Genomic DNA, 24,927 nt, shown 5'->3' with positions numbered 1-24,927 from the left:
GGGGAGAGAGAGAGAGAAACATGGATGAGAGAGAACATCGACTGGCCCCCTCCTGCATGCCCCCCACTGGGGATCTGGCCCACGACCTGGGCATGTGCCCTGACCGGGAATTGAACCAGCGACCTCTTGGTGCAGGGTCCATGCTCAACTACTGAGCCACGCTGGCTGGGCTGTGGTGCATTTTTTTTAAAAAAACATGTTTTTATTGACATTTTTAGAGAGAGAGGAATGGAGAGAAAGAAGAAACATGGGTCAGCTGCCTCCTGCACGCCCCCCACTGGGGATAAGGCCCGCAACCCAGGCACGTGCCCTGACCAGGAATCGAACCTGGACCTCTCAGTCCATGGGACGACACTCAGTCCACTGGGCCACACCAGCTGGGCTTGTTTTCTCTTTTATTGTCTTGACCTGACGTTAAGCTCACCTCCACCGCAGTCTCCCCGAGCATGACCTCCCCGCAGGTGACCGGGTGGCCCTGAAGGCCACTCATGTTCCTTTCAACTTCATGGTTCTCCACAGAAACACATCTTGTAAAACACAGTCATACTTATTTCTATTTCTAACCCTTGATAATAAAGCCAGAAATTCACACGTAACAGCTTAAAAAAATAAGGCGACATCCTTCTAACTCCTGCCCAGGTCACAAAACGGAACTGTCAGCCCCCCAGCAGCCCCTCGAGTGCTGCTTCGCCACGACGGCCCTTTTGCTCCCCCAAAACAGCCACCGTCCCTCTCCAGTCGTGACCTCCTCGTTTCTCTCTTATTCTCGTAAGTGCCTCTCTACTCACACTTCAGGCCGCTCACAAAGCCGTGGGCTCTCCGGCCGCCGGGACGGCCTCGGGCTGGGCCGCCAGGGGCTGGGCCCCCGCAGCCCTAGTCCGCCCCTGCCGGGCTCTCCTGGGCGTTTCGACTGGACCCCCAGAGTTCCTTCAGCAGCTTCTTCTTTTCCAGGGTTTCCCTTGCTCTCTTCTTCCTTGCTTGCTTTTTCTTCTCTGCCTCTCGTTTTTCTCTGTAGGCAAGACTGTTGTCTCCGTTGTAGAAAACGTCCACTTTCCTGCGTAGGATCTCCCGAGCTAGCTTTCTGTTCTGGTCCACGGACCTGGTCTGGTGGCACTGCGGGAGATAAAGTGCGTGACGTGAGCCACAGGGACAGGCCCGGGCCCATTCCGCCCCACCTCCCGCACCCCCGGGTTACGTGGCTTTCCCGTGAAGGCGTCACGGTTATGAGTGTTGTCTTGTTTGGACGGTAGCCTTTAAATAACTTAAAGTCCCGAAATAACTGAAAACAACTGACACGTGTGGCTTGTGGGCAGGAATGAGCACTGTATGAATGTCGGCTTCTGTCGGAAGGTGGGCAGGGGACCTTGGCGACCCGCCAGCCACCGCGTCCACTACGGAGCACCTCGGGTGGGGGCAGCGCCTGGCAGAGCTAGTTTGAAAGGAATCGTGGGGAGTCGGTGAAAGAACAGCACTGAGGAATCTGGAGTAAGTGACAAAACAGGTTAAAAACGGTCAGGTGTAGTTTCCCGTTGCTCACGAATGACACCCTCATGGAGGATGCGGAACGCGGCTGAGGTGTTAGGGCTACGCTCCTGGCTCGCAGAGGTGGCCGAGGTGTTAGGGATGGACTGGGTCTAGTGGACGCGCAGTGAGAGGCCCTGGGCACCACGGAGGCCCTGAGCCCGCCTCCCTGCCCTGTTCCCCATGAAGGAAGACTAAGGGGCAGTGCTCGAGTCGTTGCCTGGACCAGTGCCAAGCGAGCAGGTGCAGCGGAGCCAGCCTTCCGCTGCCTGAGCCCTGTGGCCACGCCGAAGGGCTGGCAGTCACTAAGGGAGGCTGCCCAGGATGTGGTGCCCACGGCACTGCTGTGGCCAGCGGCAAACGTGGCTGTGCCCATGCTGGAGGAGGGCAGTCAGAGCCTGGCTCCCAGGACCCGGGAGGACGCTCTGAGGCTGCGCAGGGGGCTGGCGGGGCGGGATGTGTGATGCCCTCCAGTGAGGCTCAGAACCCCCCGCCCGGGCTCCCTCCTCTACCTTGACGACCAGGCCGGAGGGGACGTGCTTCAGCACCACGCAGTTGCTGGTTTTATTGGTGGCCTGGCCCCCTGGACCATGTCCTTTCACAAACTGCTCTTCGAGGTCACTCTCGTCCAGGGGAGGCAGAGCAGGGTGGTCCCTCTTGCCTGCTGTCTGGACTGGAGGGAGCCCTGTTCCTGGGGACAGCAGTGCTGGCTTCTCCCCATGCCGGCGCAGCCACAGCAACGGGCACGTTCTGGTCAGCGTGGCAGGGAAGCGAAGCAAAGCCGAAGCGTTCATGGACAGGCTCTGCGTGCGGAGGACCTGGACCAGACGAGAGAGACAGCCCTTCGGAAAGATGCCCTTGCTCTCAAGTCACACTGCAGGTTCTAGGACGACCTGATAGACCAGTGGAGGTGAGCACCCACCTGTCAGGGAGGGCATCTGGGAAATGGGTGAAGGCAGACAACCCGGCCACGCGCACCTGTCCCCAGCCCGGCATCAGCTGCTGTGTTCCTAGCAGTACATGTCCTGCCGGCTGCTAAAGGTTCTCTTGTAACAGACCAAAAATACCTTCAAGGCACCCAGAGGTGCTGTTTTCTCAGGAAGGAAAGGTTTTGAGGAAAATGGCAAGCCACAGGGCTGTGATTTGATAAAGAAGTATTAAATAGCACATCGAGCAAGAACGGGGTCCCAGGCAAGTGACCTTATTTGAGCGCTGGAGAATCTGTGAAATCCAAACGTAAAGACAGTACGCAACCGTCTGCTTTATAGTTGAGCGTTAGCAGTCTGACACGGTAAATATCACTATCGATCAATGTCGCGATTGTTGTTTTTTACCGTTTCCAGTTTCTTGGGTCTGAATAGGAACATCTGTTCCCTCAGACACACTGCCAATAACACGACCCAGCGGTGAGTGTCATCACAACCACCAAGCCAGCTGACTTATTACGGTGCCTGGTAGGTTCAAAATACCGTGAGCCATACAAGGTGAAAAGGCCAGACTGTCCTCATGGAGCCGTCTAGCCAGAGAGAAGACAGTCCGAAGCGGCACTTAACAATAAGGTTTGAATCAGGCTGCACCGGCCCAGGCTGACAGATGAACGGTAGAGACGATAACAGCTGTGAGGACATGGTGAGCTCACAAGCCTTTGCTCACCTGAGGGACAGGGAGGCAGAAGGATCTGAGAGATGTTACCTCTTCAAAGACCTACACGTGACCGGGGCAGGTCACAGCCTGGCTGGTCTCCGCACCCGGGGTGGACGGCGAGGCCCTCTCCGCCCACGCCAGCCGGGCGGCAAGCGCAGAGAACACGCGCACCGCCGGGTCCGCTGGTGCCCTTGAAGGCAGGGCACTGGTTCTGGGCGGAGTCCCCCACCCAGGGGAGCAGGGAATCTATGTGCTTTAAAAAAAATTGATTTGAGCCCTGGCCAGTTTGGCTCAGCAGTTGAGCGTCAGCCTGTGGACCGAGAGTCCCGGGTTCGGTTCCTGCTAGGGGCACGTATCACACACACAAATTTTTTTAATTGACTTGAGAGACATCAATTTGTTGTTCCACTTATTGATGCATTCGTTGGCTGTTTCTTGTGTGTACCCTGACCAGAGAGCAAACCCGCAACCTTGGCATATCAGGATGACGTTCCAGCTAACTGAGCTACCCGGCCAGGGTGGTTATGCTTCTTGATGGACGGTTATGTGGGCACTAAAAACAGATACTTTTTAACAACTGCTTCTTACACGGCTCTAAATAGCTTCTTGCAACCTTGTAAATTCCGTCTCATGGCAGCGGCTCTCACAGGACTGGAGCCCACCCGAGCCGACTCCCAAGCCCAAAGTACCCGAACATCCCAACGGTCTCCCAGGCTCGCTCTCAGCCCACTCCCGTGGCCCACCATGCACGTGGACTGCTAACATCTGGGCCCTACCGACCTGCAGGTAAGTCAGGACGCTGACGCAGACGTGCCGTTGTGGGTTGCTCCCTCGTAAATACGTACATTTTCTCTGACTGTGACTCTAAGTGTCTCCGAGATGGCAGTGGTCACTTTTAGAATTCCAGTACAGTAGTCTCCAGCTCTACTACTTCTATGGAAAACAAGTATACTTTCCAAGGCTATGCTAGTCCACCAGCACGGTGGGACCCCAGTGTCAGTTTTCCGTTCTGTGACTGACGTGCGGTCTACGCGCTTCCCCTCTGTGAACAGCCTGCCATTCAGTGTGCTGTCCGCCCCAGTGGGTGATATCAAGGTGGTGTGGGAAGAGAGATGTTTAGAAACAGAGTGTGCCCATCAAAATGCTACTTTAAAAACACTTTGTTTATCGTGTGTGAAATATTTCAGAAGTGTCCTCAGGAACAGAGAAACAGAGACAGTCCCCTCCCTACAAAGGAGTCTGTGCATGAGACCAGGCCAGTGTCCAGAATCTCCCTTCCCTCCCTCGCTTCTGCTTTCAACCCACAGAACAAAATCCCTTTGTGTGTTAGACAGCATCTAGCCCCTGGATCAGATCCATTGAGGAACACGAGCCCGGCACCTCTGGGGGTTTCTCTTCCGTTAGTTGGTGAATGTGACCAGGCAGGCCAGCACCGGGACGTGGCCCAGTGACAAAGAAAGGAAGCAAGTCTGAGACGAGGCGAAACCCCCAGACAAAGGGCGGAGAGGAGGGTGCCTGTGCTGGCGGCTTTGTCATCAGCCCTTTCAAACCTCTACCTTTCTGCCCTAGTTCAGCGCTGACGCGCACCCTGGAAGGCCTCCCACCAACTGGAGTTCAGGAAGGTCCCCGGTGCTCGGTGACTGGCTGCTTTGTGTAACAGCTAATTCCGACAGCCAATCGGGCGAGTCTGAATACTTTCAGTATCTCCTGGAGCTTTGGCTGTCTTCCAGTGACAGCTAAAAATGACAAACACACCCATGGCTCCGCTTCCCCAAAGCCCAGGGGAGACCACAGATTGGATTTCGGTTTTTGTGATACCTGCAGAGCAACCCAGAATCTTTGGGGAACAATACAAGCAGCTGAAACTAGAGCTCATCGTGACATTACAAAGGAAACGGTCACCAGGAGTGCTAGGAAGGGACCAGCAGCCGGGACAGCTCCGCTCTGATTCTTTCTGGGAGCCTGAGCTTCCGGCGGGCTGGCTCCCACCTGGCTGCCTGTCCCTGTTCCCTGTGCCACGGCTTCTGCACTGCAGGGCTGGTTGCAGCTCGGGGGACAGCTGCTCATTGTCCAAATCCCTTCCCACTCGGTCAGGTTAGAGATACTGGTGTCAGGCTTTACAAAAGGGAATGTTCATCTGTTCAGTGGTATTCTCAACATCTACTAGCAGCCAGGGATGGGCCTCGGAGCCTGCAGTGTGAGATGAGCAGATGTCCGGAACTGACACAGGCCACAGGCGGGGACGGATGGCCTGCTGCAGAGCCTGCTGCTCCAGCCTTTCCTATGGCCCTGGGTCACCTGGGGGGCTTGGGATAGGGCCTCTCTTCCTGACCTGGATCCCCACGGCACACCCCTCTCTGGCTTCCACTGGCACCCAGACCGAGGCGGACACCTGGTGGCACGCTGGCACGTTCAGCTCTGCGACGGGGCTGTGAATGGAGCAAACTCACAGACTTAAACCAGACGCAGAGGGGTGAGGCCGGCCCCACCAACAGCTCGGCCCTGGGGAGCGTGGTAAAGGGATGGCGATGCTTTCCTCTGGTGTGTCTGAGGGAGAGGGCGTCTGCATCTCTTTTCAGGAAGGTGTGGCATTCCACTCTCTGGACTTACTTCTGGGCATCTGCCTGAAATTCACCGTTTAACTCCTTTTTTAGGAAAGGAAGAGTGCTAGTTGCTCTCAGCCACAACCGGCCCGGTGCAGCAACCTTGCAGAAGCATCACCAGAACTGGCCAGAGGGACAGATGTGGAGAACTGAGGCGGGGCTGCAGGAAAGACGGGGCCAAGCTCGCACACGCACCCTGCCGCGTGCAGCCGGCCCCTGGGGAGCTCGTTAGATGAGACGCTGGTTCCTTAGGCCCGAGACCGAATTTCTAACCAGCTCCCAGGCGAGGCTGTTGCTGCTGGCCCAGGAACCACACTTCGAGGGTCACAGCTAGCGGCTTTGAGCAAGGGTCTTAGGGTTGTCCAACTGGTGTCAAAGAGATGGAGAGTAGTGGGTGAAAACACTCAGAGGAAAGAATGAAGTATTTAAAAAAAAACTGATTTGAGCCCTGGCTGGTCTGACTCAGCGGCTGGACCTTCGACCCACGAGCCCGGAATCGGTCAAGGGCATGTGCCTTGGTTGCGGTTCGGTGCCTGGCCCTGGTCAGGATCTCGAGAGGCAACCAGTCTGTTTCTCTCTCTCCCTCCCTTCCTCCCACTCTATCTGACCGCGGGCTGATGCTCTAGCCGCTGAGCCAAATGGAAAAATATCCTCGAGTGAGGATTTAAAAAAGTTTCATTGGATTTTAGAGAGACAGAGAAACATTGATGGTTCCCCTTATTATGCATTTACTGGTTGATTCTTGTATGTGCTCGCAAACTTGGTGTATCAGAACAATGCTCTAATCAACTGAGCTGCCCGGCCAGGGCTGAAATAAATATTGATTTGAGCTAACAGAGAAGGTGCAGTGGTAATGGGGATTAAGGAACTGGAACATCTGATATAAAGAACCCCCAAAACGTAGGTTCCTGTTGCATTCATGTCTGGAACAAGTGTTGTCTGACACAGCAGAATGCAGGCCATGTGTGAAATTCTACATTTTCTAACAGTCACATTAACAATAGTAAAACAGCCCTGGCCGGTTTGGCTCAGTAGTTAAGAGTGTCGGCCTGCGGTCCAGAGACCCGGGTTCGGCTCCCGCTAAGGGCATGTACCTTGGTTGCAGTTTGGCCCCGGCCCCGGCTGGGGTCGTGTGGGTGGCAGCCACTCGATGTGTCTCTCTTATATCGCTGTTTCTCTCTCTCTTCCTCTCTCCTTCCTGCTCAATCTGAAAATTAATGCAAAAAAAAATGTCCTCAGGTGAGGATAAAAAAAAGTAAAAGAGAAACCAATGTCCACCCGAGGACATTTTTTTTTATTTTTGTTCAGATACAGTGAGAGGGAGAGAGAGAGAGAGAAACATCGATGTGAAAGGGACATATCGAGTGGCTGCCACCCACACGGCCCCAGCCGGGGCTGGGGATAAACTACAACCGAGGTCCGTGTGTGCCCTTAGCAGGAACCGAACCCAGGTGTCTCTGGACCGCAGGCCGACGCTCTAACCGCTGAGCCCAACTGGCCAGGGCAGATAGATGCATTTTAACATTACGTTTTTATATGAAGTATTCAGAATGTGGGTGAATTCACGCTCACAACACAGTGCGTCTGGACTCGCCACGTGTGTGAACAGTACGGCCCTGGATGCTGCGGCTCTCGAGTCCTGCTTCTCGGAGTGTGGTCCACAGAGCAGCATCTCGGGCCCCCCCCCAGGACCAAAGGAGAACCTGCGCTTCAATAAAATCTTCAGGTGACTCAGAGGCCTCCCCACATTTGAGAAGCACGGAATGAGGACACCGGGATTAGCAGTTTTTCTGGCTGCCAGGACAGACACTTTAAAATGTGTTGGTTTCTTATGTTTATAATGTTTAAGAAGCTGAGACCAAAATTCAGGAGTGCTGACTACCACTTAGTCTTGATTCCTGCTCCCCAAGGAGGAGATAAAAGGACAGGTCTCCAAACAATGGTAAAGGCCCAAACACTGAGCCTCAACAGGCGGACTGCAGCCGGTGTGGCTCAGAGCTTAGAGCACCGGCCCATGGAGTGAAGGGTCTCGGGTTCAATTCCTGGTCAAGGGCACATACCTGGGTTGCAGATTGATCCCTGGCCCTGGTTGGAGGCAACCAATTAATGTGTCTCTCTCTCATCCATGTTTCTCTCTCTTCCCTCCCTCTTTCCTTCTATTCCCTCTGAAAATCAATGGAAAAAATATCCTCAGGTGAGAATTAAAATAAAAAAGTCAAAATGACCAGCTGATGGCACCAGAAGCTAAGTGAGAGGAGGAAGGTTGTCAGAGAAATGCTTAATAACAATGTTTCAAAGGTGAGTTTTGGTGCACCCTGCAGAACGGCGCTCAGAGAGAGCAGCCTCCTCCTACCTTTCACTCCGTGCTCATGCTCCGGTTCTAGTTGCCTGACATCCTCCCAAAATGGAGCCACTGGGAACTGTGCCTTGGGCCTGAAACAGACCCCGTCCCTTCCTAGGCTAGGGGTTTGCACCGAAGATAAAGCACCTCGCACCCACAGTAAGTGTTTGCAGACAATTAGTTCTCAAAGACGAGGACAAGCATGATAGATTAGGCAGGAAATGCAGAGTTGTTATCTTGGATTTTGGGGAAAGAGAGAGAGACTACGCTGGGTCTGGTCTGAGTTTAATAGCCCTATTACTGCACAGTTCAAGAGACGACTAATGAAGCAGATAAAGAGAAAAGCTTTCCATTCATACGACAACATCCCGTTCAGGTTTTCTTTTAAACAAAACTGAACCCCAGGAGAATTACACCCGTCCTATTTATGCAAATCACAGTGATTGTATTCTATTTATGGCATCTAGCAGGAACTTTATAACTTACACCTACACTATTAAAATGAGACAGAAGCACATAAAAAAGAAGCAATAATAACCCTCTACATTTTCTCCTAAAAGTCTCCAAGCCTCTATTACCATAATGATGGCTTCTGTTTGGGACTTTAATGTTTTCAGATACAAATAAGGTGATGCCTACTATGTGGGTTATTTCGGAAAGACTTATTTTGGAAGAGCATTAGCTGGCCCATTTAAAAAATTAAATCAGTCCTTTCTATGCTTGTTTATACACACACACACACACACATATATACATATATATATGTTATATATATGTTTTTATTGATTTTTTAGAGACAGAGTAAGGGAGAGAGAAACATCAATGAGAGAGAAACACTGATCACCTACCTCCTGCACGCCCCCTACTGGGGATTGAGCCCGCAACCAGGGCATGTGCCCTGCCCAGAAATCGAACCCGGACCTCTCAGTCCATGGGAGGACGCTCAATCCACTGAGCCACACTGATCAGGCCACAGCTTGTTTCTTTACCTTCCTTAACAACTCCAGATCTGTCCTTTCCCCAGCTCCTTACAGTGTGAGCTCATTTTCCTCATCTTTCTCTTCTTGACTCTTCCTCTCACTTTTTGGTCCCTGAAAGGCCATATTGCTTTGTAGTTAGCGTGACCTGTGTCGATGTTTCGACTCACTGTGTAACTCTGGCCACTTTTGCTCATCTGTAAAACGGAGGTAATACCACCTAGGGTGAGAAAAAAATCATACATGTTGCCACAAATGTGAAGCAGCGAGCACTTTGTTTTTTTTTTTTTTATTTTTTTTTATCCTCACCCGAGGACATTTTTCCATTTTTTGTTCAGATAGAGCGGGAGGGAGAGAGAGGAAGAGAGAGAGAGAGAGAAACATCGATGTGAAGGGACACATCGAGTGGCTGCCACCCACACGACCAACCAGGGCCGGGGACAAACTGCAGCAGAGGTATGTGCCCTTAGTGGGAACCGAACCCTGGTCTCTCTGTACTGCAGACCGACGCTCCAACCGCTGAGCCAAACCGGCCAGGGCAAGCAGCGAGCACTTTGGATCCCTCGACTACAAAGCTCAGGAACCTCGGGCACACCATACGCACAAACCCACTCTGCAAACAAATTATTTCATGGACTTTTGTTTCAGAGCTCAGAGTGAAGAGGCTTCTAGAACAGTGACCCATTTTACTTGGTACAGTCCCATTTAAGAAGTACTTGGAAACCTTGAAATTATCAAAGACATGCTGTTTGGTGAGGTCATAATTGTGGTCTGAAAGCAGGTGCCAAGGAAAAAATGATGATGCTAAGAACACAGCTTGACTTCCCAGAAGGTTCAAATAGAAAGATAAAAATCACCTTCATGGAACAAGTCCTGGTTTAAACATAGAGATCGTTAGGAATGACCTAATATAGTGAAAAAAATATCATGATGGTCAGGAAAGATGAAAAATTCATATTTAAATGTATTTAATGGTTAAACTATAGATTTGGCCTGGTCAGTGTGGCTTAGTGGATTGAGCAACATCCCATGGACTGAGAGGTCTGGGTTCAATTCCTGGTCAAGGCACATGCCCAGGCTGCAGGCTCAATTCCCAGTGGGGGGCGTGCAGGAGGCAGCAAATCGATGTTTCTCACTTGGATGTTTCTATCTCGCTCTCTCTAAAAAATCAATAAAACAGCTTAAAAAAAAAAAAAAAAGAAACTATAGATTTAAAGTTTTAAAGTTCTTCATCTTTTGCTGTGGAGGACTGGTCCCCCAGATGACAAACTATATAAAAATCAATCACACAAAGTAACACCCTGGTTAACAGACACTAAATTTCTCAAGCCATTAGCAGCCACTATTACTGAATAGCCTGATCTTATCCCAATCACTGTGAAAGATCTCCACTATAAAGCTGTCAATTTAAAGACTTCAAGACAAAAGAGAGATCCTTGAGTAATTGGATGTTATAATAAAATCATATGGTAATCATACCCCCCCTCATAAAGCCATAAAAGTAGTGTACAGTCTCTAGTATGGGGGGAGGTTGAGATTAGATGAACAGTCATTATACTTAAAACATTTACTGGAATTTCTGAACCCTTCTATGTCTTTTCTATAATCATAATTTCTATGAACTTCAACAACTACCTTTTTAGCTGTTTATAAAGCTTTAAAAAGGCATTGCTTCTCTGTAGTCTAACTAGTCAATTTCCACTCTGAATTTTTTTAAAAATTAAGACCCTACCAAAGACCTTAACCTAAGTTAAGACATGGTGTTAAGACCATACCAAAGTATTTCATTGCATCGGTTGGTTAACAAGATAGCTGGGTTAATCAGAATACTAGCTCCTGAGCATATTGGCTTAAAGTTAACTAAAATCACAGTGCCAAAAACAAAAAACATACACGTGAACTGAACAGAGCCCATCTGATTTTGTAGCCAAAGCAATAATCGACCTGCCTCTTGCATGGTTAGCAATCAAACACTGGTCCTACCTACTTTTGGGGTTAATACTTTTCTTGTATAAAAACACCTCTTTCTGGGGAATTATCTCAGGAATTCACAGCCCTGTGAGCGCAAGATTCTACATGGTCTCAAATAACAGACTTTGTGATTATCTGAAACTAGTGATAAAACTGCCGAGGGGGTGGATTCACAATATGTTCACTGCAGAAAGAGCCACGTACCTAAAAAAAATAGTTTGACTTTGGTATCACGTGAGCATAATATGGACTGGTGGAGCCGCACACTTTGGGGCGGGTGGGTTCCGTTTATTTCAGGTGGAACTCTTCCACACACGGATGAGGTTTTGGATCGAGAGGGGCGTTCTCCTGCGGAAACACTGTGAGGGATTCTTAGGGGGACCGGTTGCGATGGGTGCCTCCTGGCAGATGTCATTGCAAGAGCTGTCCTTGCACATCCCTGCACTGTGGGCTCAGGACACATCCCTGTACTTCTCAGGACACATCCCTGCAGTGTGGGCTCAGGACACATCCCTGCACTGTGGGCTCAGGGCACATCCCTGCACTGTGGGCTCAGGACACATCCCTGTACTTCTCAGGACACATCCCTGCACTGTGGGCTCAGGACACATCCCTGTACTTCTCAGGACACATCCCTGCACTGTGGGCTCAGGGCACATCCCTGTACTTCTCAGGACACATCCCTGCACTGTGGGCTCAGGACACATCCCTGTACTTCTCAGGACACATCCCTGCACTGTGGGCTCAGGACACATCCCTGTACTTCTCAGGACACATCCCTGCACTGTGGGCTCAGGGCACATCCCTGTACTTCTCAGGACACATCCCTGCACTGTGGGCTCAGGACACATCCCTGTACTTCTCAGGACACATCCCTGTACTTCTCAGGACACATCCCTGCACTGTGGGCTCAGGGCACATCCCTGTACTTCTCAGGACACATCCCTGCACTGTGGGCTCAGGACACATCCCTGTACTTCTCAGGACACATCCCTGTACTTCTCAGGACACATCCCTGCAGTGTGGGCTCAGGGCACATCCCTGTACTTCTCAGGACACATCCCTGCACTGTGGGCTCAGGACACATCCCTGCAGTGAGGGCTCAGGGCACATCCCTGTACTTCTCAGGACACATCCCTGCACTGTGGGCTCAGGACACATCCCTGCAGTGTGGGCTCAGGACACATCCCTGCACTGTGGGCTCAGGACACATCCCTGCAGTGTGGGCTCAGGGCACATCCCTGTACTTCTCAGGACACATCCCTGCACTGTGGGCTCAGGACACATCCCTGCAGTGTGGGCTCAGGACACATCCCTGCACTGTGGGCTCAGGGCACATCCCTGTACTTCTCAGGACACATCCCTGCACTGTGGGCTCAGGACACCTGCAGGGAAATCTAGACGCTGGTGGTGCCTTAGGGTTAACTAGTTTGAAGAACGTGGGCGGGCTGGGGGCCCGGGGAGGGGAGTCCTCCCGAAGATCTGGGAAGACAACATCTACTACGTGCCTAGAAGACGCCCTGCCGCGTGCTAAGGGCGCAGGAGGCTCGGCAGAACGAGCACGTGAGGGTTGTTCCTTTTGTCCAGCGTCTCGCTGTTTCCTCTACGGCGGTGGCCTTCCCCCTCCTGCCCCCTGCGCCCATCCTTCAAGGGCCTCAGGGCCGACCCCCAGCAGCCTCAGGTGAGCCGGGTCCAGGAAAACTTCGCTCAGGCGTCTGGACCGGCTCCACCTCACCGCCTGCAGGGCCTCAGGTCAACGGGTTGCGCGGCTCAGGGTCGCAAACTGGGAAACGCGAGGTGTCCGGGATCCTAGTCCCGTCTCCGGAGCCCTTGACAATCGTGGGCAACCGTGTGCATGCCTGCTTTCTCCGCGGACACTTACCTGGCCCCCAGGACTGGCCTCCGCCCCCAAAGCTCGGGTGGAAACTAGAATCAGCGCAGAAAAGGGATGGCAAGCGCGGTCACGAGTCTGCGCGCGCATGCGCCGTCCTCGACCCGCGACTTCCCTCCCCGGCTCGAGGCTCATTCTTACCAAGTGCGCATGCGGGAAGCTCAGGCCGCTTTCCCCCCGTGGCATCTGTAAAGCTGCCAGAGAGCCAATCAGGTGAGAGGACGTGCAGCAGTCCCGCCCCTTCCCAGTTCCCAGGCATCGGACCTCCCTCTCCCGTGCGGCCTGACGGAAAAGAAGGGGGAGGTCGACGCGCGCGCTGCTGCTTGGTAGTCTCCGCCCCCTTCTCAGCGGCCAATCGCAGGAGAGGCGCCGGGCGCGCGCACGCTCCCTTAAGTTTAACGGTCGCGAGAGGCCGCTCGCCCGACCCTGAATTGGATCGGCAGCCAGGTAAGCGGCCGTCCTCCTGCGGGGAGTTAGTTGCTGGTCTCGGGGCACAGGGGGCGAGACTTAGAAGACACGGCTTCAGGGGAGCCCTGAATACGCTGATGGGCCAGGCGGGGGAAGACGACGGCCCCACGACAAAGCCCTCCCTCCGCCTTCTGGCGTCTGGGGGCTTCGCCTGCGGCCGGGCGCCTTTTCTAGAGTCGGTGCCCTTGAGTGACACCCGCGCGGCCCAATCGCAGAGCGTCTCTCCCCGAGGGGCGGGGGCCTGGTGGCGTTTCTCCTCTTCTTGAGCAGCTTCCTCTGCTCACTTTAGGCATCGCGGTTGTGGTTGATGGAGCGGTGGCCGCCCCGCTGTCCAGCGTTCAGGCGACTGCAGGGGTCCTCCCTCGCCTTCTCACTTTGACCCGAGAGCCCGCGCCAGCACCTGAGGTCTGGCTGGGAGCGCGAGAATGTCAGGATCTGGTCCCCAAGCCTCTGAAACCACCCCTCCTCCACCCCGGGCTCCCCGCAGAGCAAAACTGCGCGGGAACTTTTATATCAGCAGCAGACCCCGGTCAGCCCCTCGCTTTCCCCCACCTCTTTTTTTTTGCCTAGGGGTCGCGGAGGGGGTTGGTGGTGGACCTGGGGCCATTCTGTGACTGTGAAATATATAAAAACTGTCTTGTTCTATCCATTCTCCATGACGTTTTCTTAAAATTGTTATTTAATTGTTATTATTTCTGCATTGTATATCGTGGTGTTTTTGTTGTTGTTGTTGTTTGTTTGTTTTTCCCCCCTTTCCCCCACCCCCGGTGGAGAAGCTTCATTGCATCCAAAGTGGTTTTTCCATCTGGATCTACTGCATCCGGATGTTCTCAGCCGGGAAAGAATAGACGGGTCGCGGATCCCCGTCCCTAGAGAGCTTGTGCTCTTCTGGTAGAAGAGCAAGGTGATTTGAATCCAGGTATTTTCGTTGCCAGTTGGAAGGTGCAGCCCCTGGCGTTTTCAATACCCCGTTTGTCGTGGGCGATGGGCTGAAGCCACTGGGGAGACATGCATTGAGTTAGGTCCGGTTACCCTTGGCTTTCACACCTGTCCCTGAAGGACAGGACTCCTTTCCGAGATGATGTTTTCGAGGGTTGTGCTTTGTAAAACCTGACCCTGGGAAGTGGGGACCTAGAGGAACCAGAATACTAGATAATTTCCCTCCCTGAACTTTCCATTTTGTAAGCAGCAAAGTTTTCTTTTTCCCTTGTTTTTTAAAAAAACAATACATGAATTTCCTAAGAAGGAGGCTTATTGTTTGACCCGTTATAGCCCGTTTGCCTCTACCTAGCGTCAGTTCAGTTGTAGCTGATCCGGCAAGTAGTTTCTTTTTAAAGTAAGGCACGCACAGAGTACAAACGGCTGTGTGGTGCCAACTGCATCCCTTCGCCCCCACCTCCAGCCAGGGGGAAACAACCACATTAACAGTTTAACCAGCTGTTTTCAACACCAAATGAAATACTAAGCAGTTCCTATTCATCTCTTCACTGTATAAATCAACAAGCAAGGGTACTTGGTAGAATTTATTAAACAAACGAACAAGGTATCTAAGTATTCCAATTGTTACCTAGTAACATTGTGTCTAGACCCTTAATTATTAAGCACATACAGTTCTGAAATGTTACCTGGAAAAGATGATACTCTTTTGCAAATCACCCCTATTGTAGATTTTTATTGAGATGTAACTCATATACCATAAAATGCATTCTTTTCAAGTGTACAATTCATTGGTTGTTAGTATATTCAGAGTTGTGCAAGCATCACCACTATCTAATTCCAGAACTTTTCATCACTCCAAAAAGACACCCCACACCCCATTTGCACCACTACCATTCTCTCCTTTCCGCAGCTCCTGGCAAACATTAATCTACTGTCTGTCTCTGTAGATTTGACGAGTCTAGATATTTTGTATGTGGTCTTTTACTGAGCTGCTTAACATAATGTTTTCAGTGTTCACATTGTAGTGTGTTCATCCACATTGTAGCATGCCTCAATATTTCATTCCTTTTTATGGCTGAAAAAGATTCCTTTATATGGATACACCACATTTGTGTATCCATTCATCAGCTGATGGACATTTGGACTGTTTCTACACTTTGGCCATTGGGAATGATGTTGCTCTCTTTAATGTAGATTTGTATAGAAGGATCCAGGTTTCCAAAGTCATAAAGAGACAGTTGCTAGGTTTAGTGGCTTTAGTAGTATTTTTCCCCCCATTCATTTTCAGACTCTTGGGAGCTTAAAATATCTCACAGTTCTGAATGTTAGCAACTGAAAATGCCTGTAGATGATGGAGCATCTGAAGATGACTCGGATTCGGTTTCTTCGAACAGTGAAAGAACCTACGCTTTCAAACAAGAGAGCATAACAATTTCTGTACACTATGGAAGATTTTGACCTGGTGCAACTCTCACAAAAAACTTCATCTTCTGTAGAATCTGATATAAAAAATTCTCCCTACTCTCTTGGACTGAACTTAAGTACTAATAGGTAAGAATGGGATAGATAGATTTTTTAAAAATGGATTAAGTAATAAAAATAAGTTTATTTGCATAGATTACCAATTTATCCAAATAGTATTATAGTTGCTGGTTTGCGTTAACAAACAGAACAAACAAAACTATGATCAGGAGTGGTTCAGAGACAGCTAAAAATTTTAGCCCAACCATGTTTTTTATTTCTGCCAGAGGTATGTGCTTTTGCATGGGGAACAGTGTGAAAAAGAACTTGTTTTTGCTAGTTGTAGTGTTCTTTATACTTTTTTATTTTTCAGTAAATTACAAGAATATCTTTAAAATTTAGTGGCCTAAATATTGTTTCTACATTTTTAAGTTAACAAGACCAATCATGTTGCAGAAATAGCTCACTAATCCGGAAAGTAGCAATTAAAGTTGAATACTAGGAAGTAAGGGGGAAAAAAGCAGAACAATTCAAAACAACCCAGATCACCCAGCCAGTGTAGCTCAGTGGTTGGGTATTGTCCCATGCACCAAGAGGTTGCCAGTTCGAATACAGGTCCAGAAACATGCCCGGGTTTCGGGCTCTATTCCCAGCAGGGGCTGTGCAGGAGGCAGCTGATCGATACTGATGTTTCTCTCTCTCATTGATGCTTCTATCTCTCTCTCCCTCTCCCTCTCCTTTCTCTCTAAAAATCAATAAAAAAACAAAAACAAAAACAAAACAACATCTTAAAAAACAAAAACAAAACCCAGATCAGGTTGACAAGATAGATGCTGTCAAAGAATGCATTTTCTTTTTCTTTTTTGGTACGTGCCCCTAGCAGGTATCGAACCCAGGACTCTCTGATCCACAGGCCGACACTCCAACCGCTGAGCCAAACCGGCCAGGGCGCATTTTCTTTTTAAACTATCCCACATTTGGTTTATTTTTTATCAGAGCCTGTTTACTCTGATTGTGTACATAGTATGACAAGCTTGATTTTTTAGTTTCTAAATTTACAGTAGCTTAAAAACAGCAAGAGCTAGGGACTTTTAGAGGAGGTCAGCTATAAAAAGCAGATATAATAAAGTGAGAACAGCAGTCCGAGCCTGCTGGTAAAGGGGCAGCAGATACCTTTACACACAGTAGATCTTGAAGAAATTGGGTATTATAAGTAAATAAGTTACCAAAAAAAATTTGTATTCTCTGCCCTCCCCACGAGGAGTTTAAGGCAGCTTACAAAAATATATAAAATAAAAGGAGGAAGCGTAAATTAAAGTAGGGTGAAAGGGGAAAACCAAAAACCAGGTGTGGGAAATGGTCCAGAAGAGAGCTGTCTGCCATGGTAATCTAGATCCACCTGCTGAAAGTTGGCCAGGAGGGTTGTTTCCTGTATCACCTGGGAAGCCCATTTCTATGAGAAATCCCTTTTAGAACCTAGTGTTGGATTTGCTGGGAGGAACCTAAATGTGCCTTTCTAGGGAAAATTATGTAACTCAGCTTGCCTCCCTTTTCACTGTGACTGCAGTTAAATTGGCCAAGTTTAAACTGGATTAATATAAATCTCTTATGGACAACATATTATGTCCTTCTTTCCCTTGAATTTCTATTAACATTTTCTCTGATCCTAATTCTATTTTGCTGTTATTTTCATTAGTGTCTTCTCTCTCACAAATTCTTTGTGAAACAAAGCAGAGGATCAATAAATGAAAATGGCCTCGCAGTGATTGGAATCTAAATGAATGTTATTCTTAATTATTCTTTTTGTGTTTTTAGAAAACAAATCTGAAATAAACTCCTCTCCAGTTTGGAAAGGCAAGCCCCTGGAGAGAATCAGTGGTATTTTAAACCACTGAATAGGCCAAATTCGTCCTGAATATTTGCTGCTAATTTGCTTGGCACAACTTGTATTCAAAGACGTGCAAAGATAAGCATCAGCTTATCGCGCCAAATTAGAGGGATCCAATGAACAAGACTCCACTGTGATTCTGGACAGCGGGAAAGAATCTCCATTACAATGAAGGGCTGTTCTTAATGGGTGAAACAATCCTGTGTAATAATTTAGATCAGAGAAGCTGGAGATGTTTCTTATTATTGTTGAGCAGAAACATTTTCTGCTGGTACTTCCGAGTGTTCTCTCACTTTTGAAAAAGGCCTTTCTGTTGTGTTCTTTAAAAAATTAAATGCTGTCTGTCTTTTTACTATTTTTCTTTCATGGTCAAACTTGTGATCAGATTTGCAACAAATGAGGTGCCATTAAGGAGGATTAAATACCAGTGGTTTTGTACTGCTAAATCTGCTGAATTATTCAACACTTTGGTAGAATGAAGACAACCATTTGAATTATTTCTGTTTCAACAGCAGTAGTCCCCACCTTAGTACAAATGGGGTATCCTCTTTCTCAGGGAAGACCAGACCATCTGTAACTCAAGGGACAGTTGAAGTCCTAACCTCTTTAATGCAAGAGCTACAAAACGGTGGGAAGACTGATTTGGAACTTTGGAAAAACTGTGAGGTATCTAGTTTTGTTTTATTTTTGGAATTTTAAAATAACTATAAACGTGCCTCTACTTAACTCTAAATTATTAGAAATTTATATCCTGTAGAGCATGGACCCTTAAGTTATTGCTAAAGTGACCAAATATATTAATTGGGGAGTGATAGTGAATGAATGTGAGAAAGATAATCAAAAGTATGTCTTAACAATATACATGTGATTAGACATACTGAGTTATATTTTAAATGTGAACTAAAACGTTTTTGTTTAGAGAAATAAAAAACTATTAATACTTCCTGATCTTTTAAGTAACTCACGGAATAGTCATCATTTTGAAAAACTTAGAGTATTCAAAAGACTTTTATCAATTAAGGCCTCTATTTAATATCTTATCACACTTAGCTGTGACACATTGAGTTATATTGAGTTCAGGGCAGTGGGCCATAGGTTAAATTGTGATATAAAAACTTAATTAAGAGATACTTGCATATATAAATTTTGCTTCACTCTGGCCAGGTGGCTCAGTTGGTTGGAACATCATCCCATACAGCAGAAGATTGTGGGTTTATCCCCGGAGGTAGCTGATCGATGCTTCTTTCTCACATTGATGTTTCTCTCTCTGTCTCTCTCTCACAAATCAATGAACATATCCTTGGATGACGATTTAAAAACAGTTTTTTATTCCTTCATAGACTAATGCCCAAGATAGACTTTCCAAGTCTAGATTTGATAATGCTCAATAGAAATGTACGTATAAACATTATTATTCAAGTCTGTTTAGAGTACAGGAGATTTTGTTTTAAATGTTAATCATACTTTTAGAACCATAGTTTGTGTTATTTTTTCATGTTTGGTAATGATTGATTACTTAATTTTCTTAATGCAAACACGTAACCGATTCTCCACTGAAGAGTTTTGACCCGTCTCGCAGGTCGAGCAACGAGGACTCTAGAGGGGGAGTGAGGATGAGGAGGGACAAGAGACACGAGAAATGGAGACAAGACAGGGTTCTGATCAAGTCTCATTTATTCAGGGGGAGGTCACATACTATATAGGAAAAAAACAGGTGAAACAGTTAATGAGTATCCCACCTGAAGCAAATTCCAGTAAATACCCCAGGTGGAACAAATGGTAAGCAAAGAATGGAGTAAACAATTATCTAGAGGAATGCAGACACTGTATGCAGAGAGCCTGCCCTGGGGCCGGAGACGGCAGAGCAGATTGTAACAGAATGGATGCCATGCAAAAGTCTCCCACAGAGTTCTTAGGCTATTCCTTACTCTGACAGAATATGAAATATCCTTCTGGCCATTTCAGTAAAATTTCTCACATTTGTTTAGTGTGTTTTATAGTATTTTTGTTGGGTACGAAAACCAAAGGCTCTGATGGCACATTTAGTGTTTTAGAAAAAGTGGGAGGGGTAAGGATGTGCAAGTCTTACTCCCGACTCTTCTCCCTGAACCTCACGTCCTCACCGTCCCTCTGCAGCAGGGACATTCCTCTGATTCCTCCTGCGGAGCGGGGCTCGCCCAGGCTGTCAGAACAGAGCAGCGACCTCCGCAGTGACCCTCGAAGAGCCCTGCCGATGACCTGCTTCTTTCATACATGTTTGATCCCGGCTCTTTCTTTTTGCTAAAACCTGCTTAAACTGGGGGAAATTGTTTTGATTCCATTGGATAAGAATCTTTAACACATTTACATGGAAATACTTTCAGACATTCTTAAACACTTGCTAATATTTCTGTGATTATAAAACGTTTTTTCCAGTTTCACATATGTAAGCAATTTGTAAAGCACTTCATTTGTTTTAATTATTTGAGCTGGTTAGCACTGCAGATCATAGATAATGGTAATGATTATTACTAGTATGATGTCTGCTGTTTACTGGGTACCTGCTCGCTCGCTGGGCATCATCGCAGGCACTTTGTGTCAGTGGCATTCCACCTTACTAGACCCAAGGCCATTTTTATAACAGTTTCAAAATGACATGAACAAAGCCCTCTGAAATGAAATTCACAGATAGTATAACCTGCCTGCACCTACTTAAAAAAATCACAGTGTCCTAACTGTGCTGTAAAGGAGTAAGAGTGGTTTATAGCCAGATAACGGAGACGTCAGTAGACAAGGACCCAGGCACGCTCCAGTTATGTCTGCCTCCGAGTAGACGCAGCATGAGTGCGACCTGTTACACTGATGGCCCAGCCCAGCACGTGGGGACACGGTCTCCTGAAATGGTGACCGATTTCTGATAAAATTCTGAAACAAACTCAAGATCTTCGTAGGTGCTTTCCTGGACAATTTGGTGATTTGAAAACTGCAAAAAAATAATGAATTTTATAATATAAAATGGACTCAGGACAATTCTTCATTGTGGGGAACTGCCCCGTGATTTGCATCCCTGGGCCTAGCCCACTAAATGCTACTTGCCACCCCTGCCCCCATCTTTGTGACAACCATGACCTCACAGGTTTTCATAATAGAGTTTCCCCACTGAGATTGCTGCTTTCTATGCCGCGTATTTAAATTTAAAATCTAATCCTCTCGGCCATCTGTGAGCGGTTATTCCCGTTTGATAAATTAGAAATGAGACAGAAAGAAATGAGATTTACTTGTGCAGGACCACAGAGACTGAATGGAGAGGTGGGAGGCAGAACTAGGAGGTCCGAGCCTGTGGGATATTTACCAGGCTGGACTGTGGAGATCCCTTTCGGGCCATTAGCATTCAAAAAGTGGGTGCAGGAGAAAACGAATTAGTTGCCTGTTTCCTCCAACCATATGTAAAATGTAGGTGGTATTAATTATTGTAGTTTGAAATCAATAACAGCCCTTTTTAATAATTAAGTGACTAATGGTATTCACTGCATTTATAAAATTCTTAAATTAGTTTATTTAAAATTAAAATATTAACAATAAAATCTGCCTAGGAAGAAGATCTTCACTAATTTATATCCTGAGTACGTTCTAATCATCTGTATCCTAAATAAGAAAATGATAATAAGGATGTGATTAATATCAAGTGCTTCACATAAATTTTTTTGTTATGTAAATTGTTATTCTATCATTACTGTAATTTAGTTTTATGTGAATAGTAACTTTATCAGGTTAAAAATAACCCCTAACGTGTGGCTTAAGTGTTGTATAGCTCAATAGGAACACTGTCGCCTGCTTATTTCTTGTTGATACTTTATAGGTAAGTTGAGACCACAAGGAACCTAACTTGTTCTAGCCTACCTTGAGCTGGAGTTAGTTGATTTAGCATTAACACGTTCTATTGTACTTTCATATTTCTGTTTGAAGGTTTCTTTTTCCAATCCTGAGTTTCTCCCCCTTTCACCTTAATGCTGTTACATAGGTTTCAACTTAATTCTGTTATATTATGGTTATATGATTGGCTTTGACATTAACCGAACTCTGTGTTGCGTAGTGTGTAATACCAAGAAAAGTTCAGCCAGACAGATACAGTCTTATACACTCATTTTGCTGTATTCCCGGGGGCCTTCTCTTTCCTTGGCCTTGCGTCTCAGGTGCTGGAGCTAGACGGGGGCAGGGACGGGAGACAGACATGAACACAGTGAACAAATGAGATACTTTCTGATCGTGGTAAATGCTATGAAGGAAATGAACAGGATGACAAGGAAGAGCGTAGATGGTTTGGGAAACTCTTTCTCGAAGAGGTGACAAGTAAGCTGAAATTGCAGCGTGGGAAGAAGCAAGCCATATTAAGAGCTGGGGAGCAGACCTTTCCAGGGAGAGGCCACGGCGAGAGCAAAGCCCTTGAGGTGGAAGACAGTTGGGCATGTTCAGGGGACAGGAAGAAGCCAGCGAGTTTGGTGTGTAGGGAGCGAGGGACAGAGAGGGATGAAATGAGGTCGGAGGTGTTGGTGAACCAGGTCACGCAGACCCACAGGAATGCTAGGAAGGACACAGAGGTTTTGAGCAGGGAAACTTGCGGCTGCTCCCTGTTGACAGTGTAGAGCATGGCATGTAGTCCATTATTGAAAGTACGCAGCCTTGAGAATGCATGCAGTCTCTGCAGACTCACGCCCTTTCTGCCTTGCCGGGCTTAGTCTAGTTACAAGAGCGCTAACTCCGCTTGGGAGTCAGGATGGATCAGGACCTGCACGAGGCTGTGAAGGGAGTCACAGGCCATTTCTTAGGTTTTCGGAGTCATTTTTTTCATTCCTTTTTCAGCTGTAGTGCTTTAAACTCTTTAATATCTGATTTTTAAAAGGGATTTTTATTTAAGAATAAATAAATTAGGGTTAACATCTCATAATACCAAATGATTTCTTGTTTTAAAATGTGGGATTCCTTTTTGGGGTACAAATCAGCGTTTAAGAAAATTATTAGCTGTTATGAGGAAAGGAAGAGGAACTTGAGACAAACATAAGGTGCCCCTACCCGTTCTTAATTCATTTGAAATGACAGCAGAGGACATCAAATTAAGATGTCATTTGAAAAATAAGATTTACCCTAAGAAAGGGGTACCCGATTAAATATGGTTTTATAACTGTTTAACTTAGCTTACAAATTTGACATTGAAAATAGATTTTTAAAAAGGCCCTTTCTCACTGGAGGGATTTTTCTGTGAAATATCAGGTTAAAAATGATTTGAACTAAAACGCTGTATGATTTATTAGGCCAGGTGGTTACAGCTGTTCAGGTTGGTGGAGACCCGGCGCCAGGAACACACAGCTGCCCGGCGGGAACAGTTCCACAGCCAGCTTCAAGTAAGTCGCCTTCGAGTCTCGTCGGAGCCCGAGATCTGCAGAAAACCGATCAACACTCAATGTCAGTGTTGTTTCTAAACTAAAGATAAAGCATCCGTATTATTTTTAGAGGAGTATCTCATCATATTTTGAACACTATTTTCATACCATTTATAAAAATGTGATGTCTAATATACTTACCCAAACATACAACTTTTTTATTTTCAGCGGATACAAGAGGAGATAAAAAATTTAGTCAAGTTACAGAGCAGTAATGCTTCGTGGGCTTCCGGTGATAGAAGTTCTGTAAGCAAACACATATCTTCAGAAAGGCAGATGGGTTTTTTTTCTGAAAACAGTGACAGAAATGAATCTGTTCTCAGTTACCCACAGTCTAAAGAACCTGACATGCAGCAAGAAGCATCCTCATCACAGCCCGACTGCACTGTGGACAGTAGCTCAGTGAGCAGTGGGTATGGGACCTGTTGTGTCTCCGAGCTAAACACCTGCACCTCGAAGGGCCCCCAGGAGTTCATGGAGCACGCGGAGGCTCCTGCAGGGCAGTGTGGGGTGCCCGCGGTGCGGACCTCGTCTCTCGTGGACTGTGGAAAACACAAGCGTTTCTACATACATTCTCCTGAAGAATTTGGTGCCTCATTAAAGGAAGATATTGCCATTTTTCCTGGTGAATTTGAACACAGCTTTCTTGGTGAAAGTAAGATTCTGGAAGTATACGGTGGAAAAACAAATAGGTAAGTAGAGTTTCTGCATCATTCGAAGGGAGTTTACTTGTTGAATACACTTCAAATCTAGTAAATGAAGCTCCTTTCAGATGGACTGTAATAGAATGAGATGTATTTGCACATTCATCAGTTTTCGTGAAGCCCTTTGTTTAGTGCCTGTGGAAATTGAAATAAACAAAGCACATTATATACTAATGACATTTGACTTTTCCCATTTGCAATGTTATAAGGCTACTAAACTTTTATGGTGGAAGGGAGGCCTTGCTAGAAAAATACCTTCAAGGTTTTCTAGTCACTATAATCTTACTCAAAATGACACTGTAGGACCGTGTCAACAGTGGGATTTTGTCACACACCTTCATATAGTTGGAAATGAAAAATCATAAGCAAGAAGCATTTTTCTCAGTCTCTTGAGATCTTGCTTCCAGGCATGTCCTCTGATTTGCTCAAATAAACTTTATATCTTATAAAGTAGTATACACAAGCATACCCGATGTGTTGTTTTATAGATAAGAGATTTGTAAGTTTAAGGACATTTTGATTGACCTAGGGACTTTTTAGTAAAGGAAACTAGCTGAATATTTGTAAAACAAAAAAGTCATTTAAAATTATGTAGTTTTCCCTAAATTTTAGTTTTATATCTCTGAAATGTGTCATCTAAAGTAAGGTATGTAGCCATAGCAACACTAGTTTTGTGTGTGCACAGTGTAGTTATTAGTCCACGTAAATAAATGTGCTCTCACTGTGGAGATAGTTTTAGAGCTTGAAGGGGTCACTGCGTGGTTTTGTTCTAGCCCATGGCTACAGACTATATGTGTTGTTAATCACTGTCAGTCTTTTTTTTTTTTTTTTAGTATGTCTTTATTGATTTTAGAGAGAGAGGAAGGGAGAGGGATAGAGAGAAACATCCATCGGTTGCCTCCTGCACGCCCCCTACTGGGTTCAAGGCTGCAACCTGGGCGTGTGCTCTGAAGGCTGCCGGACTAACTGAGCCCGGGCTCCCTGTTAGTCTTTCAGGTCACTTTGCCTTTGGTAATGAGAAATTGAAGAAAGGTATTTAGGTGAATTCATAAATGTCCATCGTCTCTTTGCCGTTAGAAAACAACCCACTCTTTCCACTGAC

The 24,927-nt window shown here is 47.1% G+C and overlaps 2 protein-coding genes and 1 pseudogene across 2 annotated transcripts in view; 1 reads left to right on the top strand and 2 right to left on the bottom strand.

Annotated features, from left to right (window-relative positions):
- Positions 1 to 352: 352 nt before the first annotated feature.
- On the bottom strand, positions 353 to 13,011 carry CUNH12orf65 (chromosome unknown C12orf65 homolog). Its single transcript, XM_036276875.1, has 3 exons — positions 12,940 to 13,011; positions 2,034 to 2,339; positions 353 to 1,113 (listed from the first exon to the last, which is right to left on the bottom strand). The coding sequence occupies exons 2-3, from the start codon at positions 2,313 to 2,315 to the stop codon at positions 874 to 876; spliced, it is 522 nt and encodes a 173-aa protein (XP_036132768.1). The 5' UTR covers positions 2,316 to 2,339; positions 12,940 to 13,011; the 3' UTR covers positions 353 to 873.
- LOC118640401 lies at positions 6,099 to 14,798 on the bottom strand (annotated as a pseudogene).
- MPHOSPH9 (M-phase phosphoprotein 9) overlaps positions 13,312 to 24,927 on the top strand; it is a 42,917-nt gene continuing 31,301 nt past the window's right edge. The window contains exons 1-5 of the mRNA XM_036276976.1: positions 13,312 to 13,395; positions 15,644 to 15,906; positions 18,217 to 18,370; positions 22,993 to 23,082; positions 23,290 to 23,813. Of these exons, the coding sequence (XP_036132869.1) occupies positions 15,800 to 15,906; positions 18,217 to 18,370; positions 22,993 to 23,082; positions 23,290 to 23,813 (875 nt within the window). The 5' untranslated portion in view covers positions 13,312 to 13,395; positions 15,644 to 15,799. The remainder of the gene's footprint in view (positions 13,396 to 15,643; positions 15,907 to 18,216; positions 18,371 to 22,992; positions 23,083 to 23,289; positions 23,814 to 24,927) is intronic.

This window comes from Molossus molossus, unplaced genomic scaffold, assembly GCF_014108415.1.
Source record: "Molossus molossus isolate mMolMol1 unplaced genomic scaffold, mMolMol1.p scaffold_m16_p_22, whole genome shotgun sequence".
In the NCBI taxonomy this organism is placed as follows: domain Eukaryota; kingdom Metazoa; phylum Chordata; class Mammalia; order Chiroptera; family Molossidae; genus Molossus; species Molossus molossus.
This window is presented reverse-complemented; position numbering and strand designations above follow the sequence as displayed.

Bases quoted from the DNA above. Each gene is read 5' to 3' on its own strand.
- CUNH12orf65 (XM_036276875.1), bottom strand. From the start codon at position 2,315: ATGAACGCTTCGGCTTTGCTTCGCTTCCCTGCCACGCTGACCAGAACG. The intron at 1,114-2,033 runs GTAGAGGAGGGA...TATCTCCCGCAG, and splicing joins CCTCCGGCCTGGTCGTCAAG to TGCCACCAGACCAGGTCCGT.